Source organism: Sturnira hondurensis, unplaced genomic scaffold (genome assembly GCF_014824575.4).
Source record: "Sturnira hondurensis isolate 20B ecotype Veracruz unplaced genomic scaffold, ASM1482457v3 Scaffold0017436, whole genome shotgun sequence".
In the NCBI taxonomy this organism is placed as follows: domain Eukaryota; kingdom Metazoa; phylum Chordata; class Mammalia; order Chiroptera; family Phyllostomidae; genus Sturnira; species Sturnira hondurensis.
The window spans coordinates 14,778,830-14,802,248 of NW_028090067.1; the positions used below are offsets into that span (position 1 = coordinate 14,778,830).

General features: G+C 53.0%; 1 protein-coding gene across 4 annotated transcripts in view; it reads left to right on the top strand.

Moving 5' to 3' along the window:
• Positions 1-4,008: 4,008 nt before the first annotated feature.
• The window catches only part of TOM1 (target of myb1 membrane trafficking protein), a 39,496-nt gene continuing 20,085 nt past the window's right edge, over positions 4,009-23,419 (top strand). For 2 of the 4 annotated variants that reach the window (XM_037068482.1, XM_037068483.1), the window contains exons 1-2: positions 4,009-4,157; positions 21,071-21,155. In XM_037068482.1, coding sequence (XP_036924377.1) covers positions 4,106-4,157; positions 21,071-21,155 — 137 coding nt within the window. In that variant the 5' untranslated portion in view covers positions 4,009-4,105. Of the gene's footprint in view, positions 4,158-11,123; positions 11,199-21,070; positions 21,156-23,419 lie in introns of those variants that run through there. The other 2 variants (XM_037068484.1, XM_037068485.1) reach the window with 2 other exon arrangements.

Sequence of the window (23,419 nt, forward strand, 5' to 3'; positions counted from 1 at the left end):
AGGGCTGGTGTTGAACAGGCGAGATCCCCTGCCAGGCACCAGCGCGGAGGCCACTGTGCTGCTTCTCCAGCTGGATGGAGCTCCACAGCATCAGCGTGGGGGTTTGCGGGCAGGGCAGCGTCCCTGTAACTCCTTCTTCCTCCCCTCCGGTGCGGCCCCGGGGTTTGTTTCTTAAAGGTGTTCTGGCTGCTGACTGCCTTTGAGATTTAACTGGGAAACAGAAGGAAATGGGGATGTTTGGGAACCAAAATCAAGAACCAGAAGTCTTGTTTTCTTTCATTTCGTGTGTGAGAACCTGTGCCGTGTCTCATCCGTACCCATGGGAGTTCCCTGTTTGACACAGGGTCTCAGGAGGGGCCCGGAAGGCAGGGTCAGCACCGACAGAAGTCAGTCCTCCCCTTGTCATTCAGGAGATCCTGCCGAGGACCTGCTTTTTCTTTGTTTTCCTTTCAAGTCCAATCCTATTGTATTTGTATTTAAAATTTGTACACATTTGTATAATAATCCATACCTTGTGGTATTTGGTACTATTAGAGGAAAAACCTTTGGATTCAGACCTTCTTGCAGTTTTTATATCATTGTTTTATTTTTTTTAAATAAATCCTAGCGGTTTGATCCAAATTCCATTACAATTGTATAAAGAAATAAAGTTTTGTACTTATATTATTAAAAAATCACATTTTTAATATTTATAGTCCAGTCTCAGCTATCTTTTCCCTGCTGCCAACCAGAGTTGCTCTGAAAGTATAAAACCTGTTTTCCACACTATGCTACCGTAATTTTCTTTAACAGAAAAAAACCCCATCTGGAATAGAGGTCAGGTTTCTGATCTTAGCCATTTTCCTAACATACATCTTGCTCTGTTTCTATTAACTTTGACATTGTGGAGTCTCTCCTGCTCTCTCTCTCGCAAATTACAAACCGAGTGACTCTGATAAGGGTAGCTCTGTTCATTAGCAAATAAATTGTATGAACATTACTGTGTTCTCCTAACTCAAGAAAATACCTGTCTTGGGCAAGGTTCACACCTGACTCATGTGCTTGAACACAGTTTATTTTGTGCTGTTTCAGTACTGTCCTGATGTGGCGATGTTGGATGAGTCACTTAATCTTCATAGTATCCAAAGTCCCATCTGTAAAATAGTGTTAATGTCACTTCCCTGTCTCAAAACCAGCAGCCAGCCACACTGACATGAATATTTAATAATACTGTGAACATTTCATGTATGGGCATTTGACCTTTCAAGGTATAAAAATTTTAATGCAAACCTAAGTTGTTTAATAGTCATAAGTAGTGAAATATTATGATTGAAAAGCTCTAATTTCTTATGGAGAGGCAACAAGAAACTATCATATTGCTGAATGACTATTATAGAGAATAATTTGCATATTTTATCTCAGTTAATCCTCCCCAAAGCCTTATGAGTATTATTCCCCTTTACAAATGAGGAGGCAGATGCAGAAAATTACTTTTCCTGCCCTGGCTGGTGTGGCTCAGTGGACTGAGCTTGGGCCTGCAAACCCCAGAGGATTACAGTTTGAGTCCCAGTCAGGGCACATGCCTGGGTTGCAGGCCAGTTCCCAGGAGGGGACACATGAGAGGCAACCATACATTGGTATTTCTCTCCCTCTCTCCTTCCCTTCCCCTCTAAAGATAAATAAATTTTAAAAATCTATAACTTAAAAAAAAAAGAAAATTTACTTTCCTAAGGTTATACAGCTAGTAAATTGCAAAGCCAGAACAAGCACACTGGGACAGGCAACCCCAAAGCCACTTTCAGAGTTAAATTACGTAACTCATCAGAATCCTACAATATTATCTATAGTATTGGGCAAATGTGATTGTAGGAAAACTGTCTGAGAATTTTTCATTGTTCAGATGTCCTTTTCTAGCTGGATTTTATGATACAGGCTTCACTTGTCATGCTATTATCTTTAAACTTCAGAGGCAAAGTATCTTAATTTTTGCCTAACAGTACTTAAAGGATGTAATAGATTATATTACATTTATGCAGTATGTCAGTCTTAAGGGACCTAAACATTTTTACCTTCAGAAGCAATACCTACTACAAGCATTTGATATTAATATTGCTAAAACACTTAAAAATTAAAAGACTTTCAATATTTGCCATTTTTGTTCCTATCTATTGTGCTGACAAAATTCACACATTTCCATAGCTAACTGAAAAGCTCTGTAGCCCTGACTAGTGTGGCTCAGTAGGTTGGGCATCATCTAACAAGGCAAAAGGTCACTAGTTCGATTCCCGGTCAGGGCACAGGCATGGTTGCGGCCGGTCCCCAGTTGGGGCACATGCAAAAGGCAACCAATCGCTGTTTCTCTGCCCCCTCCCTCCCTCCTCCCCGGCTCTCTAAAAAATAAAATCATTGTTAAAAGAAAAGCTACATAGTGTTCTGTTTACATAGTTAGATATGATTCCACTCCCTGTTTGGGGGGTGGGGGGTTGAGTTCTTTCTGCTTTTTTCCTGTGAAAGGTAAACATGGCTGATTATTCTTGGCAGTGAAGCCAAGATATTCTGCCCATAATCACCTTAAACCAGAGTGATGCAGGAAGGCAAGAACTTGTGATAAATCACCCCACACCAACTAATGGAAGAATCCAAAGGAAGTTCATCCTAAATATACTCCATATGACCAAGCAATATTCTTAAATGAAGAAAAATATGGGTGGTATCTGACATGAAGCTCATTTTAAATATACATCCTCCCCTTATAGTCCAAATAGCATTACTGAAAATGATTTCAATGTTCATGTTGGTTACGGTGCTGGACAACAGTGGGGAGCAAACTAGACGTAGTTATCCCCAGCCCTCAAGGAACATCTAGACTAGTGGTGGGGCATTTATTAACAAGTCTCACGTGCATTATTAAGACACTTCCAAAGCACAGCAGTACATGACTTCCATAAAACTTTTATACTGGACTATAAAGATGTCAGCCCTTAAAACAGGTTGACGTCTGTGAAACAGGTTAACACACGGAAGTGATTAAGTTATAATTAGGCTATTTTCCATCATCATAAATTTGTGCAGCCTACTACAAGCCTTTGAAATTTAAGGATAACAAAGAACATGATCAATAAATACTAAAGCCCCAAACTACCAAAGCAGGCTTTAGTAGGGAAAAAAATATATAACCAACAGATCAGATATCTAATGTAGGCCCAGAGAGAAAGGTTGACGAAGATAGAATTACAAACCTGGGGAAGGCCTTTGAGAGCCTTAAGTCTGAACTTGGGGTCAACAGCTATACTTCAGGGCCCCCAGAAACTCCCTAAAATTATGCTGTATCTCTGCCTTTTCTTTTCAGAAAGGCTGTGGCTTCAAATTCTCCAAAGTGCCTGAGACCTAAAAGAAAAGTTGAGAGCCCTTGATCTAATTCCAGCATGCAGAGAAAATGGGAAGCTGTTTGAAATACACATAAATTACTGGCGCCACTCGCGACATCTGTGTGCTTTCTGCTACCCTGAGCTCTATCTAACCCGTCCCAAACTGCAACTCATCAAGCTGGCCTTCTGTCAAGGGAGCTCGAACTCCTGGCACCTGGCTCCTATTTGAGATAAGTGAATCTGGGCTGCAACCAGAACTCAGGTTGCAGCTGGGAGACCTCGACCTCCTATAGGAAGAGTCCTATCAGGGCAGGGCGACAACAGGCCAGAGAGGATGTCTACCCCGGAGTGGGTGTGTACTCACAGTGAGGTCCCAAGGGCTAAGACGTTTAAAAACGAGAGCCGTACTCTGAGCTGGCTGTGTAACCTTACCCAACTCATCTGGTCTGAAACCCGGTTTTCCAGGTGTGTTGCAAGACCGTCAGGGCAGGCCCCTGACCTTTAAAAAACTCGAGGGCGTGGCTTAAAGAGGCCCACGCCCCCAGGCTCCCTACTGCCCTAGGTAGTGCGTGACGTCCGCCGAGGGTGAGTTAGCAACCACGTCAGGGGCGGGGCCTGTGGTCAAGTTCCAGACTCCCTCAGCTCCGCCCCCACTGGCACCTCCTCGCGGACCTTCCGACATGTCACGTGACGGGTCGGCTCTGCTGGCGGTTGCTGTCAGCTGATACCGCGGATTGGTGGCACTGGCAGCCGCGGCGATGGACTTTCTCCTGGGGAACCCTTTCAGCTCTCCAGTGGGACAGCGCATAGGTGAGTTCCCGGAACCTCGCCCAGCCAGGCCGCGGGCTCCGCGTCCAGCTTTCAACCCATTCGGGCGCCGGAGGTCCCCAGTCGCGCATCTGAGGGAAGGAACGGAGGGGGAACGAAGCTGGCGCGTCTCTCCAGCGTCTAGCCCCGCCCAGTTCCCCGCCTCGCCTTGATTGACAAACCCAGTGATCCATTACGAAGCCTCTGCTTTTGATGGATGCGTACGGCAACCAATAGATAAAGAGAGAGGGTGGGTACACCCGTTTGTCAGCCACTGTGCGGCTGCTGGGGTCGTACATCCAGGGAGAAAGTTTAGAGGGTTAAAGGGACTACGTGGTTGTGCAGTCACCAGGTTGCTCGACTGTCTTCGTCGTCCCCTCCTCAACTCGGGTCGCACCGCCTGGGCTCTTGCCCTCTCTTTCCTGACTCGCTGGGCTGTCCAGACATGGTTACCTGAGAAGGGCTGGAAGTCTATTCTCCCAGGACCGAGACTAGGGCTTAGCGTCTAGGCGGCGACTTGATGGGTGGAGGGCAGTGCTTGGCAGCTCCGCCTCCCCGGGCCCGGGCGAGACCCTGGGAACCCGCTCGACGATGCGGCCAGTCTTGGCGACCAGGGTCTGAGGACGTACCTTCACTGGCAGCCCTCCCCCACCAGCATCGGCTCAACGCAGAGTCGCCGACAGTCTGAGCTGGACGTGCTCATAGATTAGAAAGCACCCAATCATGCCTCCCTCATTCCTCAGTAGATGGAACAGCTGAGCACTTGGCCCCAGACACAGGCTTACTCAGAGCCCAGGTCTGCTGACTCCCTTGCGCGCTGTTGACAGGAGGCTTACTAGTCCTGTGACGTTACCTCTCTGTGCCTGATTCCCTCACCTGTAATTAGGGGATAATAGTGGTCCCAGTCTCCATGGGGTTGTTGTGAAGAGTCAACTCGTTAATAAATGTAAAGTATTTACAACAGTGCCTGGCACGTTGCCAATGCCATATAAAAGAAAGAGGTAATAGTTATTGTTATTGTTACTGAGACGCCACGAGTAAGGCCCAGAAGTCCCTGGAAATGGCTGGGACTCACGGGTCCTTACTCCCGCGCGCGCACCGTGGGAGGGCCGTGGACCACAGGGCCCAAACGGCTACCACTGATCCAGGAATAGCCTGGCTCTGCCTCCTTGCATGAGGAAACCGCAGGCCGTTCAGTGAAATTCTCTCTTCACCTTTTTGATGGGTTTTAGCCTGAAGTCCAGACTGGGAAAATTCGGTCTTTTAGAGAAGACATTCTTTCCATGCTTACTGCCTTGAAAGCCAAACCTAACTTGATTCTGTCGAGCAGCTCTGTGTTGTAATCGCCACCGCCACCGTGGCTGTTAGTGGCTCTTCCGAAGTTTTGTAATCGAATCGCTCCAAAAGGGGTGTGGCGGTAGGATTTACACACCAGGAAGCTCCTGGACCAGGGAGGGGGGACCTGCCTTCTCAGGACCACCCCCACCCCACCCCACCTCTCCCCCCCCAAACACACACAGCACACACACCCCAATGAGTCATTATTTTGGAGCTGAAAAGAGAAGGCAGCTCTCCTTTCATCTTTGTTTCCCCAACTAGATACGACTGCTTTCATCACATGCCAAGTTTGAGACTTACTACTTAAAAAAAAAAAAATCTAGCCCTGGCCAGGTTTGCTCAGTTGGTTGGAGTGTCATCCCCTACACCAAAAGGTTGTGGGTTTGATTCCCAGTCAGGGCACATAGCTAGCCTGTGGGTTTGATCCCCAGTCAGGGAGCATGCAGAAGGCAACCGAATGATGTTTTCCTCTCCCTCTGCCCTCTCCCTCCTCTCCTCTCTCTAGAAAATAAATGAATCAGCCCTGGCTAGTATAGTTCAGTGGATTGAGCATGGGCCTGTGAGCCAAAGGATCAAAGTTCGATTCCCAGTCAGGGCACATGCCTGGGTTGCAGGCCAATTCCCAGCAGGGGATGCACAAGAGGCAACCATACATTGACATTTCTCTCCCTCTCTCCTTCCCTTCCCCCCTAAAGATAAATAAATAAAATTTTTTAAAGGTTTAAAATAAAATTTGTATTATAAAATAAAAATAAAAATAAAAATAAATGAACCTTTCCTGAGGTGAGGACCAATCTGCCCAAGCCAGCCGCCATATATTCCAGAGGCCTTCTAGATAAACTTCCCTGGCCTCTGGGCCTTAGATGATCCAAAAAAAGCTTCACTTCTTACCCTTCATGCCTGCCTTGGGCGAGAAATACTCTGTCCAGAGACAGTGCTACTAAGTCGTATCTTAGAGCGGGAACCAAGTGTTACTACTGCAATGGCTTTGCCCTGGGGCTCTTCTAACCCAGGGTTCTCATCTAAAGCCCTTGGAGGTCTTGTGAAGACCCGCAGGCAGGGCCGTACCCCCAGAGTTTCCTACTCCTCAGGTCTGAGGGGGAGCCCTAGGATTGGTGTTTCTAACTAGTTCCACAGGATTGGAAACCTCACAATTGAAAATCTCTGTTCCAGCCCATTACCTTCATTTTACGCAGGAGACTGAGGCCTAGAGAGGGGAAGCTAGAGAGTGTGACTCACCTAGGACCCCAGTGAAATGATAGGAAAGCTGAGATGAACTCCCCGGAGCCACTGAGATCTGAACCAAAGCAGAAGAGGCTCTAAAAGTAAAAGGAAATGAAGAATATCTACCTTTTGAGTTAATGCCCTCATTAACTCAATCAGGATTCTGTATTTTTTCTTTTAGATGAAGAAGCAGAGGTACCACTGATACCTTTGATTATTGATGACCTAGTATTAGCTACCTATGCTTCTGTAAGCTGCAGGAGTAAAATAATCTCTTCTCAAGCCTGCTGACCCACCCTGTTGACAGTAGAGCCCCACAGAATGTCATCCCTGAGCCAGCTCAGTGGGTTCTACATTCATCAGGGGTGCCATTCACAGAGTTCTGGTGCTGCAGCTCGGCCTGCTCCTGTGCGCATCCTTCAAAGCCGTGGGCATCGTCACCTCCTCCCCGGGTTCTTCTCTGGCCCCAACCCCTTTGGGTCCAACCATTGCTTTTGTGCTCTCTGATCCCCCCAGCTCCTTGAGCTCCCTCACTGCCTGCCTCTGGGCTCTGAGCTTCCACCTCCTTCTCAGAGAAATGGTGCTTCTAGCAGCATCTGCCCGTCATGGTGGCTGTGAGAATAAAGCGAGATACTTCCTGGAGAGTGCCTGTCTTATTGCCAGTGTGTGCAAAACAGTAGCTCTTCTGTCACCATCACACGAAGAGGGCACTGTCCCATTATGTTAGTCATGTGCAAGTGCGTCTCCCCAGCACGAATGGACTTCCTGAGAGCAAGGGCTGTACCATATTTACCCTTGGTATCTAGTATGAGGCCTGGCCCCTAGTAGGAGGGAAGGTAAGTAACAGTTTCTGAGCAAATATCACGTGCCAGGGGCCATACTAGTCTCCTAGGTATGACTCTTCCCAGTGACCCTACAAGATATGGCCATCTCTGAGGGAAGGTATCGCAGCTCATCAGGGTCAGAGTCCCAAGTTCACAGGCTTCTCCAGCTTCGAGCCCTGCTCCTCTCTTGCGCCCTCACCACGCCGCCTCGGGTAACCGATGCTTAGGTGAAATTTACAGCAGCCCCACCCTCCAAAAGCCACAGTTACTGTTCTATTCCAGGCTGTGGCGCACTTGTGGGTCTGGCACGTCCCTGGGTCACTCACCCTCCCCTGTGAGCAGGGGAGCTTCCCAGGGGCAGCAGCCCGTGGCTGAAAGCATCCCAGAGAATGAGTACCAGGCAGTTTTGACACTGCTGTCTTCTTCCAAGAATTTCAAAACCCTTTCACAGTATTATTTGATGAGGACATATCTTACTGGCCACATTTTACAGACAAATGTTAGAAACAACTCACCAATCCAGTTTCCATTTCTGCCATCAGCTCACCCCAGGCTCTTTGGGCCAGAGACCCAGCTGACTCAGGAAAGCAAGCTGCAAACCAGCAGACTGTAAATATGGGCAGCCCTGAGGACCAGCCGCCAGTAGCTGTGGTGGGGGTGGCTGGATGTGATCAGAGCCTAAGGATGAGCCCTGGGGTGGACGGGAGGTGGGGAAAACTCAGGGAAAGCTGCCCTTGGGTCCACCAAAGCCAAGCTACGGAGCCACAGGATGGAATCATAGACAAGAGACCACAGATGTCCACTGCCAGGAGAATACCTCAGGCCCTCTGGGGCACCATTTTGGGAGCGTTGAGCTGGAAACCAGACTGGACACTCAAGCCCTGACCAGTGTACCTGAGTAGGTTGAGTGTTGTCCTGCAAACCAAAAGCTTGCTAATTCCATTCCTGGTCAGGGCACATGCCTTGGTTGTGGGTTCGGTCCCCAGTCAGGGCATATACAAAAGATAACCCATTGGTGTTTCTCTCTGACATCGATATTTCTCTCCACCTCTTTCTCCCTCCCTTCCCTGCTCTCTAAAACTAAATAAATCAACTTCATTTAAAAAAAAAAATTGACACCCAAGCAGTGTTGTCAAGGGACCACCAGCCTGGGAGGCAGGAGGCCTGGGTCTGTTCCTGACTGTCACACTCCCTCTGCATCCCCATGCCCTTATCTGTAATGCAGCAGTGCACCGTTCTCCGTTTCCCAGAGGATCCAGGAGAGACAACTGAGGGGACAGGCGAGGACAGGGGAGGGTTGGTACTAGAGGAAAGAGAGAAACCGAGGGCCATTGTGGGGGAATGATAGAGCTGATGCCATGAGTCCTGGAGGGTGGAGTGTGATGTTATGACGGGAGCGTCAGCAGCACCGATAGCTGTCCCGCCCACCTTTCACAGGTGGGACTGGCTTCCTTGTTTGGCAGTGAGCTCCCCGCTGCTGGAGGTGTGAGAGCAGAGGCCCGAGGGGAGGGAAGCTGTAAAGAGGATTCCTGCATTGGCTGGTGGGGTGGGTGGACTAGACCGGTCTCTGCAGACTTTTTCTGCAAAGGGCCAAATGGTAAGTACTTCCAGTCTTACAGGCCATATGGCCTCTGTTGCAGCTACTCGACCCCGCTGTGACATCACAGGAGCAGCCACACATGTCAGTGAATGAACTTGACTGTGTTCCAATCAAACCTCACTTACGTGCACTGACATTTGAATTTCATGTAATCTTCACGTTATGAAACAGTATTCTTTGGATTTTTTCCCAACCATTTAAAGATATAAAGACTATCCTTAGCTTGGTGAACCCTACAAAAATGTGGCACTAAATGTGGCACACAGCTTCAGAGTCTGCTTGCCTCTTGTCCGGCCAGCTGGACAGAGGTAGAATGATGGAGGGCAGTCTCTTCAAAGTGGGGCCCCAGAGCACCCATGTCAGGGGTGCTTGAGGGTGCTCCATCCCTGGGCTCCCCTAGGTAGGAATGAATCTCTGCCACTTCCTACAGTTGCCCTGGAGCACCCTCACCTCATAAAGCTCCGGTTTCTTCGTCTGTAAGTGCTGGAGCCAGGTCAGAGCCCAAGTCTCTGTCTCGAGGATCACAGGGAACGGTGTCTAGAAAGGGCTTCATGGCAACTAGCCATGTGGTACACATAGGAGCTCTCGGTCCGACCATAGTGTGTGAGTGCTGGTGCAGCCCGCACCAGCTTTGTTACCTTGGGCAAGTCACTTAACCTCTCTGTTCTTCAGTCTCCTGTCTGTAATGTAAGGGTAGTGATAGAGCATATCAGTTGGGGTTGTGGTATTGGGTCGTGAAGCGTTTGCCTTGGTGCCTGCCAGCTAGTGAGTGTCCCTAAGCGCTAGCCATTGTGACTTTGTGCTGCCGTGATCCCCACTGCTGGGGCGTGGTCTAAGCGGCCAAACCAAGTGCCAGCTCAGGGCTCTGACTCCCGTGCAGCCTTTGTATCGTACTTGGCGTCACTGGGAACAGCAGTCACTGGCTGGGTGGCAGCCACGCTCACAGGTCAGGTTTCAGGTTGTGGGGTAGAGCTGACTCTCACTTGGGAATTGAGAGCCTTTGACTGACCCTATGGGCAGAACTGATGAATAGGTTTTGTTCCCTCACTGAGCTCAAAGAAATAAGAGAAAAGTCCCGGATTTCCGCTCTTTTGGCTTTAGAGGAAAAAAGAAAACAAAAACCTTCAGTGTCTTCTAATTAGCTTGGAGCCATCCCCACCCCCACCCCCACCAACCCCCACCACCCCGTGAGAAGCAGGGGGATTCAGGACAAGTTAACTCTTTACTGCTCACCCAGGAGGTGTCCATCTAGGCCAGCACATTCCTGCCTCTGTCCTCCGGGCACCGCCTTTGGGGCTTGTATCTGCCCCGTGCTTCCTCCATGCTTATTTTTCAAAGTGTTTTCCTTTTGTTGGCTCATCTTTTATATTTAACTCTAACAACGTCTTTAAATTTGCCCACGAGCCCCTCTAACATGATGGGCTCATTTTGGATGTAAGCAGCCTGAATAGGGTCCGAACTTGGATTTCCACCTCAGAAGGTCTGGGTTCAAATGTCAGCTCCGCCCCTTCCCAGCTGCGTCCCCCCAGGCAAGTGACAAAACCTCCACGGACACTTGGCAGTTGATGGCACACTGAAAAGTGTCATAAAGAGCCAAACTGCTGTTCGAGATCCGAGGAGCGGACAGAGGAGCCAGCCAGACTGCGGGAGGCCGAGCCCAGGAGGACGTGAGGCTGGGCAGAGGTGTCCCTGTTGCATTGGAACTTGTTTGTATTGGTCAGTGCACACCCCCGGGGCAGGCGACTTTGTGGGTCAGCTTGTCTGGGCCATGAGACCCAGACAAGCGGTCAGACATTTACTCTAAAACGTCCCGTTTTGTAGAAGACACTGACATTGACTACAGCCGATTGCCCTGTATGGCATGAGTGGGCTCCAGTCAGTCAGTCGAAAGCCTTAATAGAAGAAAGACCGGCCTCACCCACAGAGGGCATTGTGGGCACAGGCGCCCTTTGGACCCCTCCACATCTGCTCCCTGGTGTCCAGCCTGCTGGTCTGCTTGCAGATTTTGGACCTGCCACCCCTCCATGGTCACACGAGCCAGTCCCTAAAGAGAGAGAGGTCAGTAAGATCTTTCGCACTCACGAGCCGGGGGATGACGAAGGGTGCCGCGGGCACCTTGGCCGGCCACTCAAGCCTCTGCTTGCACAGCCTTGTGTCTTCTGCCCTGGGTAAGTTCTTAAAACCCTCCTCTGTCTAACTGAAACCCTTCAGTTAGGTTCCATGGTTAGTTACATCAGGTGCAAAACCAGGCGTCGTCTTCTGCAGTGTGTTTCAGAGTTCCTCTTGCAGACTGTGGTCACAGAATGGCAGGGGAGAGGCAGCCAGGGTTTTGAAGAAAGACTGCTCCGCAGCTTAGGACACAGATGGAAGTTTCCCAGCTAGGTTGGGAAGAGCCGTTCATTTGAAGTGTAGGCATCAGGACAGTTTGCTGGCTGGGTCGGGGCAGGGAGTCTGCCTTCTGTAGGCAATGCTGATTGGGGGCTCGCTTTGTGCTGGGCAGGGTCCACGCCATTGAAGTGTGTTCTTTCGTTCCATCTCACACAACCCTGCAAGCTGGGTGCTTTCATCATTCCCATCGCACAGAGGAGGAGGTGAGGCCCAGAGCGTTAACTCCTTGTCACACCCCTGTTGAGTGCTCAGGTAAGGACCTGAACTGGGACTTGGCTGTGGCCAGACCCCACACTCTGAACTTTTCTCCCTCATCACTTCCCCTTAGAACTGAAAGGAACCCCCTGGATTTCCTTTTGACTGAAAATGTCTGGATTCGTCTAGAATGAAATTATTCATGATGGTTCTTTCTATATTTCTTCCTCCGCACCCCCCGGCCCACCTTTTTAGCCCTTTGGTTTCATCCGGCTTGCCCTCGGTGGCAGGAAGCACCAGTTTAGGCACCAGCTACAATTGCCTCTCTTGTCAACAGAACAGAACCTTCCCCAGGAGCTGCCCAAGAGAATTCCACTTACGTCTCAGTGGCCAGACCTGGGTCACAGGGCTACTTCTAAGTGCAAGGGGAGCTAGAAAAGCTAAATGCTATGGGCCAGTGGAAAGTACCTTCACAAGAGACTCTTGGAGTCTGCTCCACGCGGTGGAGTTAATAAATAGCTAATGTAGTTCCAGGTGCATTACTACAAATGCCATTCCAACTCGGGCAGGCGAGCGAGTAGAGTTCCCACCGCGAATTTCCAGATGGATGGCCCAGCTGGCCTGGGTCCCAGCGCAGTCACGGAAGGGTGAAGGCTCTGGAGAACACGTGCGGAGTGGTGTGTTCACTGGAACTGGGGGCATTTGCATAGGAGACAGATTAAGGAGGGGCGTGGTACTTTTAAAAATACTTAGAGGACTGCCAATTGGAAGAAAGATTGGTGTTTCTTCACATCAGCTACTAAGGGATCAGTGGGGACCAACAGGTGGGCGTATTTTATTTAAATTAAAGTGTTAGCCCCGGCTAATGTGGCTCGGTGGGTTGAGTGCCAGCCTGTGGAATGAAAGGTCACTAGTTCGATTCCCGGTCAGGGTACATGCCTGGGTTTGCAGGCCAGGTCTCTAGTTGGGGGTGCGCAGGAGGCAACCGAGCCATTTCTTTCCCGTGTGTGTTTATTTCTCTCTCTTTAAAAAAAGTAAATAAGTAAAATCTTTAAAAAATATAAAGTGTCACAAAGTTTTGCTGTTCTGATGAGTATGGCCTCATCCTTCTTTCAGTCATTCAGCAAATGTTTACTGTGGCTTTGTCACCAGCCCAGTCCTGTCGAGTGTAGAGAATTAGCCTGTGGAAGAGACAGACAAGGAAATCAGCACTGTAGTTATTTTGAAAACTCCACTACGCAGAGTTCACAGCTGTGGTCTGTGCTAAATGCTCCTGGCCCAATGAGTGAGAAAGCAGGCCCTCTGGGGGCCCAGGGCCTGCTCCACAGAGAGACCTTACCTTGAGCTGGGCTTGGGATCTTGAGTTTAGGGGTGCAGGTGGGGAGGAGCACATTCCTGGAAGGTGCACAGGAGCCAGAAGGAACAGTGCTGACCCAGCAGGCCAGGGCTGGTGGAATGAGGAAGTGGGAAGGAGGGCTGGGTCGGGTCTCCACCCAGTGTCTTGCCCATCGGGTGCCTGTGAAGCCCAGGGTAGCTCTGCTTCTGTAGCTCAGCAGTCCCATGGGGACGCCAGGGCTGCGGAACACCGTAGGGCTATCATTTGCGGGTACCTCGGCTGCAAGTTGACAGGGACCCAGCCACCAAAGGCTGAGCCTGCCATCACATGCTTAGGTGCTTTGCTTGCCTAAGAAGAGGTCAAGGACAGTGGTTTCAGGGTTGGTGTGACAGCTCAGTGATGCCTTTAAACATCCATCCTCTTTCTCTGTGCTTAGCACGTTGAGTTTTTTGTTCTGAGCTGGTCACCTCCCAGGCTCAAGTCCCGGGCACCATGCTCCCATGCTAGCCTCCCAAAAGAGGAAGGAAGGAGAAGGGGGCAGGAAGCTTTCCCTTTCCTGGGCTGTGCTCCCGTGTCCCAGGTGGGGCCTCCCAGCACCGCTGCCTACGGATATCCCCTCCCTCCCCAGGGATCAGAAGCAGGTCACTTGCCCGATTCTGGTATCGTACAAGGGATGGGATGGCTGATGTGGGTGGGTAGGAAGGAAGGGACAGCTGTGGCTAGGCCAGGAAGGCGGCTGCCACAGTGGGGCGTGGTGTGGTTCCGTGCCCAGGGCCCTCTTTCCAGAGCGAGGTTGGTCCATCCCAAACCAGCAGCATACTTCCTTCTGCCTTAGCAGCTGCTCCTTTCTCCCCTGGCTGCCTCACTCCCTCCTGGATCCTTCAGTGTCCCTCAGGTCACTTCTCCCCAGTCCCTCAGACTGACCCTCAAGCCCTTCTCCTCCCCTCTTCCCATCATCGCTGGTGATTCATCACTGATTCCTTCATTCAGCCAGTGCCACTCCTCGATGGGAACGTTCCCCTCCACCCTCCCCAACCTGGTGACTCATGCTCCTTGCTCCGCTCAGGTGGCACCTCCCACTGAACCTTCCCCGTTCCCCCCACAGGTGTTCACCCCTTCTCGGAGCTCCCCCAGGGCACTGAACTGACTCCCATCACCTCACTTCTCCATCTCGCACCGAAAATGTTTGTCCTGCTATTACCCTGACCACGTGAGGGCCTCCTCAGGGCAGGGGTTCTGTTCTTGGTCTTTGCTCCTCCAGCACCTGGCCCAGAGCGGGACAAATGATAGCAGTTGGAGAGTCTCGTGGCAGGGGCGGAGAGGTGGACAGATGGGCAGGGGGAAGGCAGTCGGAAGCCGCAGGGCATGGGGTGAGGGGCTGGAGGGGTGGAGGCAGGTGGGGAGGGAGTCAGAGGGACGTTGCTTACAGCAGGTTCCAAACATCACATCATCTCAGTCATAAATATTTCAGTGTGTCTCTAAAAGGCGTGGAATAGCGTTATTAAAACAAATAAGCCATAAGCACCATACCATTATACACTTTTAAAAACTATACAGATGTAGTTTTCAAAGCCTGAAAACAGAAAGACTAGATGGGTGTCCTCACAAAGACTCACTGTGGTTTCCTTGAGTGGTAGAAGTAGGTTCCTTTGTGCTGGAAGGATGGCGTTCGGTAGCCACGGTCTGCAACGGAAAAGGCCGCGCCCACGCTGGCAGGGCACCTGGCCAACGAGGTGGCTCTCGGAAGGGGACCTGTGGGAACCACCGAGGCTGGCGGAGCATGTGACTCTTTTCTCTGTTATGGTCAGCTAGCTGCTCTTCTGTCCCCGTCCTCTGGGCCAGTGAAGCCTGCCCTAGACGTGGTGGTAGTCTAGGGCGGGACTAGGCCTACTCTTGGCATTGGCCTAGCAGGCACTCCCTTACTCTTTACAAACTGTATTCCATTGACTCTAAGACACCATGGAGTAGTTTTTTTTAAGCTCCCAATTGAGCTGTGATAGGGCGACATTTGTAAGAAACATCCCAGTGTCAGAGGGGTTCGGGAGTGGGAAAGGGGCGTTTAGGGTCAGGGAAGCGGTGAATGCTATCCAGGGTGGGTTGGGCAGGGCACGCACAGTGAGCTGGAGCAGCAGGACTGTCTGGAGGCTCGGCAAGCCCTTCCTCAGACATCGGGAACCTCTGCTCTCTGTCCCCACCAGAGAGCAGGGCCCGTGAGAGGGAGGTGTCCCCAGGAGCTGGGAGCCCACCTGGGAGAGCAGCGCCACCCTCAGGGGCTGAGCAGAGCGGAAGTGCACGAGTTTAGGGCCACACAGGCGTGGCTCTTTGCTTTTTTTAGCCTTGCCTGAGGAATTTTTTCATTGCTCTAGGAGAGATGGGGAGGGAGGGAGAAGAAGCATCAATGCAAGAGAGAAGCATTGGTTGCTTGCATCCTGTGTGCTCCTGGACCAGGGACCAGACCTGCAACCTTTAGGTTCCTGGAGGACGCTCCAACCAACTGAGCCACACCGGCCAGGGCCAGGCCTGCCTTTGTCCCCGCCTCCACTTCTGGGCATTGGGCCAGCTGCCCCCACATGTGGTGGGTGGGGACTCTGGGAGGTGACACAAAAGGTGCACCGAGCCTCCTTACAGGCTGACATGCAGTGAATGCTGGTCATCTTGTCACCGTTATTCATGACATTACTGTCATAGTGCAGGATGAGAAGTGACATGGTCTGCCCAGTTGAGGAGCCGATGCTAGGGCGGGGCCTTAAAAGATCAGCGGGGGTGGGGGCAAGCCGACACACTTCCTCTTCTCTGTGCTGCTCCAGATCTCACACCCCTGCGCTGTCTCAGCACCTGGTCTGTTCTGTCCTGTTCTGTCCCGGCCTTTTTGCCTTTCGCAGTGTCGGTGGTAGCCTCCCACTAGAACGTCACTCTCCTGGGGGCAGGACCTGGTCAGTTTTGCTCACTGAGGTCTTCCCCGGGCCTGGACACAAGTTCTGAGTGTGTTGGAGGGTCACATAACATAGTGGTTAAGAGTATGGATTTGGAAGCCAGATCTCTTTGGGTTCAAATCTCTGCTCTGCAGCTTACAAGCTGTGTGAGCGGAGACGAGTCACTGGTGTCTCTGTGCCCCTCAGAGCGTCCGCCCTCGGTCTGAGGGCTGTGGGGCAGGGGGGTGCCGGACTTGGTGCGCAGTGCCTGGTGCGCACACTGAGGTGCCTGGTGAGTGTGCTGCTGGTGGTGGATGTGGTACCCTTTGTTGTCATGGTCCTCTGTGAACCAGTGCCTGATGGAGTCAGAAAAAGACGTTCCGAATAGAGGCCTGAAGGAAGAAGACCCATGGAGTGGGGAGGACACCGATGGTTGTGGCCGAGGTCAGTCCCACAGTCCCTCTCAGCCCCTGAAGAGTCCAGGTTTGACCCTCAGGCAATGAGTGGGAGGGAAGCCCTGGACGATTTTTAGACTGGCTTGGATTTGTGTTGGAAGAGTGTGGAGGTGATGGCCCAGGCCTGCGGGGGAGGTGACAGGTCCTAACCCAGAGCTGTCACAGTAATGATGGGGTGAGGGGGCAACTCTGAAATATGTTGAGCAGCTGGAGTTCATAGAACTTGGGACTGTTTGAACGTGCAGGATAGGGAGGAGTTTCTAGGCTGGGCCCCTCCTGGCTGACTTGGGGAGTAGGAGGTCAGTGTGGCTTGCAGCTGTGACACAGACCACGTTCCCACAGAAATGACCCTCTCCAAAGTGGCAGAAGGAGCAGGGCTTCCCCTGTGGCTGGGAAGGCCACTGTCCTCCAGCCATTCGGGCCCCCAGGGATGAACAGGCCAGGACCAGGGGCCTGGGGCTGCCGAGTCTTTGGTGGCCACTCTTTCCTGCTCTCCTCCACGTCATGGCACTTAGCAATGGCTGGTCACTGCTCTTTGCCTGACATTGCACACGCATGGTCTGGCTGAAAGGTCTCAGTGTCCTGCCAAGCCGGCAGCCTTATCTTGGTTTGACAAACAAGAAAATGGACACTTAGAGGACTTGGGTCCTTGCCCATGGTCTCTGAGTGAAGAGGTGGGGCCAGACTTGTGCCTCTCCAAACCTGTGCCACTGCCCTCCCTGACGGTGCTCGCCACCGTGCCAGGCTGGCTCTCTGGAGCCCTCTACACAGGTGGTATCTGCACCAGGCCCAAGTTGGAGAGGACAGGCTCCCGAGCAGACAGGCACCCAGTGATCTGCACGCACAGGCCAGCCAGCTCTAGACAACCGCTTGGCCTAATGGCCAGTGGGGGGTTGTGGGCCTGGCCTCCTCCGGAGTTGGGGACAAGAGCAGAACTGCTGCTGGGGCCTTTGAAGGTCACTGCCAATAGCTCAGAGGTCAGGAAGTCAGCTGTCATTCTCTTGGAACTGGTAACCACTGTCAGTTTTCATTCTCCCTTCTTAAAATAGCAAGCTGAGCTACATTTGTGGTTAAATGCAGAAACAAAACCAATGTGCCCAGATTCCTGTGGGCTGAAGTGTCTGCCCTGAATGGAGCACACCTGCCCCACGGCAGTCTTGATTGAGGAAGTCTCCCCAACCCTGTCGTCAGTCCGAGACCCGGCGGCAGGAAGTCTGCAAGTGATGGATGGGCTGGGCCATCCTGACCTGGGCGCACCCTTCAGCTGTTGAGATTGTTCACAGAGGCCTTGTCTCTCTTCTGCCTCTTTTTCTCCCCCTTCCTATTTAGGAACTCCCCTTCTCCCACAGTCCCCCAAACCACTCCATCCTCCAAATGGCTCTGCCCAGTGCTGGCCCTGAGGACTGAAGGGTGTGCCGGCCGAGCTCAGGTTGGCATCTGACTCGTGCTCAGGTCCCTCTGCACCAACCTCCATTCCTTGGATGGCAGTGCTGCCTCACAGGTGTCCCAGCTGCCCCCTTACCTGCCTACCCACCTTTCCAAAGTGACCACAGTTCCTTCTAAAACCTGCGCTCGCACCCTCAGGGGAAGGGAGGTGTCCGTCATTTTCAGGGCTCGCTGGGTGGTCACGAGGGATCTGATGGAGGGACTGCCTCGAGCCTTGGCGCTGTAGCCGGGGGCAGGGGGCCTGGCTGGTCCAGAGACCGCTTCTGGGACAGCAGAGTTCCCTGGCCCCTGAAGAGAGATGGAGCCAGAGGCATCAGTGGCATCTCCTCCCCTACTGCTCTGTAACGTTTCTGCACATCAGCACCCTCATCAGTGAGGAGGGCAGCACCGTGCCCCTTGCATGTCTGGGAGGGTAATCGCACTCTGCAGAAACAGCTAACAGCACTGGGCATTATGCAGCATATAACTTGGGAAGTCCAAGCATCACTAATGGAGAAGGGCCTGGAGGCCTGGCTGAGGGCTGGGGGCCTTTGAAGGGTCTGGGGCACAGAGGGACACAATCACATTCAAGTCTCAGGAAGTTTCCTCTGGGCAGGAGGGGGAGTGGCAGGGGAGGGGCAGGGCAGGAGGAGCGGAGGCAGTGGCTTAGGGCAGGGTGAGCAGGGACTGGGGAGGATGGAGGGAGAGTCAGGGGCTGGAACGTGCCAGTCGGAGGCAGTCCAGGAGTCAGGGATGCCTCACCTTCCTGGCCCTTGTGACTGGGGTTCCCTGAGATGTGGCTTCTGAAAGGGAGCAGGTTCTGCCAGGGTGACTAGCCACTGGTCCATAAACCATCCAGAGTAGGGTCGACCCCCTGTGCTCAGAGGCACTTGTCCCACTCTCTGGTCTTCCTAGGTAGCTCAGTAAGTGTATGAGTCCCCAAGGGTGGAGAGTGTGACACAAAGAAGCCACACTCAGGACATAATTATAAGGTGAACAAGTCCATCTTTCAACCTTTTTAAAGGGAGCCCTTCCCCATCCCCTCCCCCAGCCATAATATAGGAAATAAAGCAACCCACCCTGCTGCCAGGTCCCTACCTGGATGGCTCAGCTGCCTGGCATGTGTCCTGGGCCATCCTGGCATCTGTCTGACCGCAGGGCCCAAGGTAGGACCCAGGGTGGAATGAAGTCAGGCCAATTTCAAAACCAAGGTCACAGGAGCCACAGTTATGGGGAGCTGACTGTGCTGGCCCTGCCCAGGGATTGTCCTATGGAATGGGCCTGCCTGCCTGGTGGGAAGAGGGCCCTTCCCATGGAGATGCCCTCCTCTGTCCTGGCAGGCCTGGGCTCAAAGCCTCAGCCTCTTTGGGCACCATGGGGTTGGGCCTGTGTCCGTCTGGTCCACTGCTGCACTCCTAGTGCTCGGAGCAGGCCTGACGCCTTGGTAGCTGTACCTCGAGTGAGGGGCCACTCAGCCTCCCTGAGCCTCAGCTGCCCTGTGAACAGAGTGATTAGCACCTCCCTCACAGGACATGGTGCCGTCACATCAGGTCCCACATGCCCAGGCCATCAGGCACTCTTGGTCGCTGGCAGACAGCTGACAGTGCTGTGCCGGCAGGTCCATCGGGCCACGGGTGTGTGAGTACTCCACACCCAGGGCCAGGGTCCAGAAGCCAAGGAGGTGGCCCTGATGGAGGGGGCCTTGCAGGGCGCCCTGTGTCAGGACACTGGGGTCTCACTGTCTGAACCTCGAAACCTGGACGAAGTCCTGTCTTGTCACACACCTGTGCATGGTAGGAATGCATGCATGCGCCTGGCACAGCAGCCAGGGGTTATGTGCATGATAGAGTGTTGCCTGGAAAAAGCAATGCACAAGATTGTTGGTGCACACTGCGGTGGATCTTACTTAAAGACTGCTCTGTGTGCGCATGGGACCAGAAGGGTGCAGCAGCAGTGAAGACAGCGGCAGGAGCAGAGGGATGGCACGTCGCTTTTTAAAGAACATGTGCGAATGGCCCTGCCTCATCAGTTCCCATGCTCCTCGTCCACCTGCTGCCTCTCACTGGACAGGAGAGGAAGGGTGGCCAGCCTGGGCCATGCGCCGGGCAGATCTTCAGCGAATAGCCGCTGAGCCTGGCCTTGACAGGCTTTGGAACCTTGCAGCTGACTCTTGGCCTGGAAACCTTACCCTAAGAACCGCACAGCCTGGACAGGATAGAGATGAAGGTCATGCAGCATTATGAATGTCCTAAATGCCACTAAGTTGTATGATTTATTATTTTAGCTTTTATTGAGCTGACTGAGTGACACTGGTTAATAAAATTATATAGGTTTCAAGGGTACAATTCTTTTTCTCTTTTTTACTGAATCTGTTGGGGTGACATTGATTAACCAGATTACACAGGCTTCAGTCAAGTGTACAGTTCTGTAATACATCATCTGTGTATTAGATTGTGTGCTCACCACCCAATGAATTGTGTGCTCTAAAATGTTAATTTTATATTTTGTTAATTCAATTTTTACCTTCAATTTTTTAAAAAACTGTCACCCCCATTTACTGAGCACCTATTTTGTTAGCACCATCACCACTCAGCAGTTCTGTAGGGTGGCTGGGTGTCCACCCAGTCTGCAGACAGAACCTGGCTCCAAGGGGAAGGCCAAGGCCAGGTCCCTGTTGGTAACGGAGTCTGGATTTCCCTTCACTGGTAAAGAGTGCCTCTGGGAGGCTGGAGAGGAAGTGGGCCTCGGTGGGGGCCTCTGGGAAGTGGGGGCAAGGGAGGCAGATCGGTTTACTCTGCACTGCTGGCCAGTTGGGAACTTTGGAGCCATGTGAATAGTTACTAAGTCAAAAGAAGTGTTTTGTTCACAAAAACCAGACAAAGTGCTCTCTCTGTGGCGTGTCAGAAACAAGCGCTCTGAAGCCAGCCCTGCTGGATTCCTCACCTGCTCCTGCATTTGGAACTGCAGCCACCGCCCCCTGGGCTGTCAGAGGAGGGTGGCCCGGCCCAGCCTGGTGTGGCTACCAATAAGAATTAAGTGATGTAGGCAACGTGGTTTACACAACTCCTGGCTCTTCTTCAGTGCCCAGAAAGCATCTATTGTCCCCCTCCCCTCCACCTCTTCCCGCCCTCCCTCCTCACCGCACATTCCCACCCCAGTGTTTGAGTCCATCCTCTGGGACCTGACATGCCTTTGTGATTGGCGGTTCCTTCTCCTCAGAGAAAGCCACAGATGGTTCCCTGCAGAGCGAGGACTGGGCCCTCAACATGGAGATCTGCGACATCATCAATGAGACGGAGGAAGGGTAAGTCGGGGCACCAGCAGGACAGCCAAGCGCCACGCAGCATGGACTCTGCCACACCCTGCCTCTTGCCAGAGAGCCCCCACAGCCCAGCCCCCCACCACTTCGGTATGCAGAGGCAGACCCTCTGTGACCCTCTGCTGCCAGAAGGGGCTGCAGAGGGCGTCTAAGCCCACCCCAGGCAGGAATATAGCCGGTTAGAACCAAGGTCCCATCAGCCCCTGGTCAGGTGGGTGAGAGGCCCAAAGATGCCAGATGGGCAGCTGACCAGCACGCCCCTGGACGCTACCAGCCCACATGGCCTCCCAGCCGCACCCCAGCCCACCAGCTCTCCCTAAAACCTCACCTGGGCAGCATCTTCCTAGGACAAGGCCTGCTGACAGCCCAGAATTAGGAAGTGGCCCCGAGTACCTCTGTATCCAGAGAGCTGGCACGTGGGTAAAGGACGTCCCACTTTCTCAGGGAACAAGGACGGACTCTCTTATCCTTAACATGGGAAACCAGCGGGCAGGGCCCGAGGGTCAGGCGGCACTGAGTCAGCCTCGGCCGAGCATTGTCAGTGTCCTGCTGCGTGCCCAGGAGCCCTGCCACGCACGTGGCGTGGGAGCGGCACCCCAGTTCTGGCTCCTGGTCTGGGACAGCCGTCACTGGCCAGCTCTGTGACCCTGGGCAAGTCATTTTACCTCTCTAGGTCTTTGTCCTCAAAGCAAAACTGTTTTCGTTCCTTCCAGCCATAAGCCCAAGATCCCAAGCGGGCAGAGCAGGGATTCCGTGCCCACTGTCCTTCTCGGGAAGAGTCCAGGGAGGGAGGGGGAGGATGTGATGACCACCTCCAGCAGGAAGTGTAGCCGGGCGAGGCCTCTGTTCTGGGAAATCAGGATCAACCCTTAGAGCAGGATCTTGTTTCCCCCTGCATTTTTCACTGGGACATCTACTTGTCCTGTGAGGGGTCCCCCTCAGCCAGGCTATTCCCTGTAGAGAGGCAGGCTGACAGCAGGCAGTGGGCAGGGACACCCAGCTTGGAGCCCAAGAGTCACTGTGGGCAATCGCATCACCCAGTGCAGGCCAATCGGGATTGCTGCTGGGCACGTTCCATTGTCCCCATCGGTGCTCCGAGGGCTTGCCGGGGAGCTAGGAGGGGACACTCTGACCTGCATCAGGACTCATGGCCGGGGCGGGGGGGTGGTGAGAGTGGTGGGCAGTTGGCAGGGGCTTCATGACCAGTCTGAGTCACTGCTAGGCCCCCAGAGAGGCAGGTCGCCATCTCCCTCTCAGACGCTGACACATCTGGGATTTGGACAGCTGTGTTGGTTTGAGCACCTCCTGTGTTCCAGGCACTTCACGGAGCATGAGGACCCAGCAGTGAGTCAAGCAGGCAGACCCTTGCCTCACTAAGCTTGTTGTCTAAATTTGAGTCTCTTGTCCACTCCTCCATTGGGTGCCTCTTTGTCATCTACTTTGGGCTCCTAGCAGAGTACTGGGCACACAGTAGGCCCACAGCAATGGCGCACACACCAGAACATCTAATGCCGTGCCTTTCCTCTGGACTCTCTGTAAGGAGTGGAGACAAGGCCCTTTGGAGCTAGAGTAGCCCAGCCAGGGGCAGAAACCATCTTCTCCCAGGAAGGGGCCTGCCCCAGGGCATTGGGTTGGAAACCTGCCTCACACTTCTAGGACGGGCCTCCCCATCAGGGTCCAGGGTCCCTCACACCAAGTGTCCTCTTTGTCACAGCCCTGACGGGCCTCCATGGCTCTGTCCCCTCCCGGAATCCGGCCCCAGGAGGCAGTCCTGCTGCCTCCTCTCATTCCGAGTGGCCCATGTCAGGGCTCCTAATTTGCCCCCCAGGCCTGGTCTGGGCTCCTGCCTCTGTCTTTTCTCCATCCCCACACCCACAGCTGGCCCATCGAGTCCTTGTCACCCCGCTGTCACCACCACCTCAGAGAAGCCTTCCCTGACTCCTCCCCACACCCGCTCGCTCTTACCACAGGACCCGCTCTTTCCCCAGCTGACACCCGGGTCCCGGACCGTGTGGTCTTGTTCAGCAGGGTGTTCCTGGCACCCGGCAGGGGGCCAGCACATGAGGGTTCTTGCTAGGACTTGAGGGAAAGGTAGGGAGCTGACCATGGTAGGGCACGAGGACTCTGTGCCCGAAGCTACTGGTTCTTGAACTTCAGTCTGCGTGAGAAGCCCCGGGGCATGGCAGTGAGCACGCGGACCCCCGCAGGGTTTGGTTCAAGGGGCCCAGAGTGGAGGCCCAGGGCTCTGC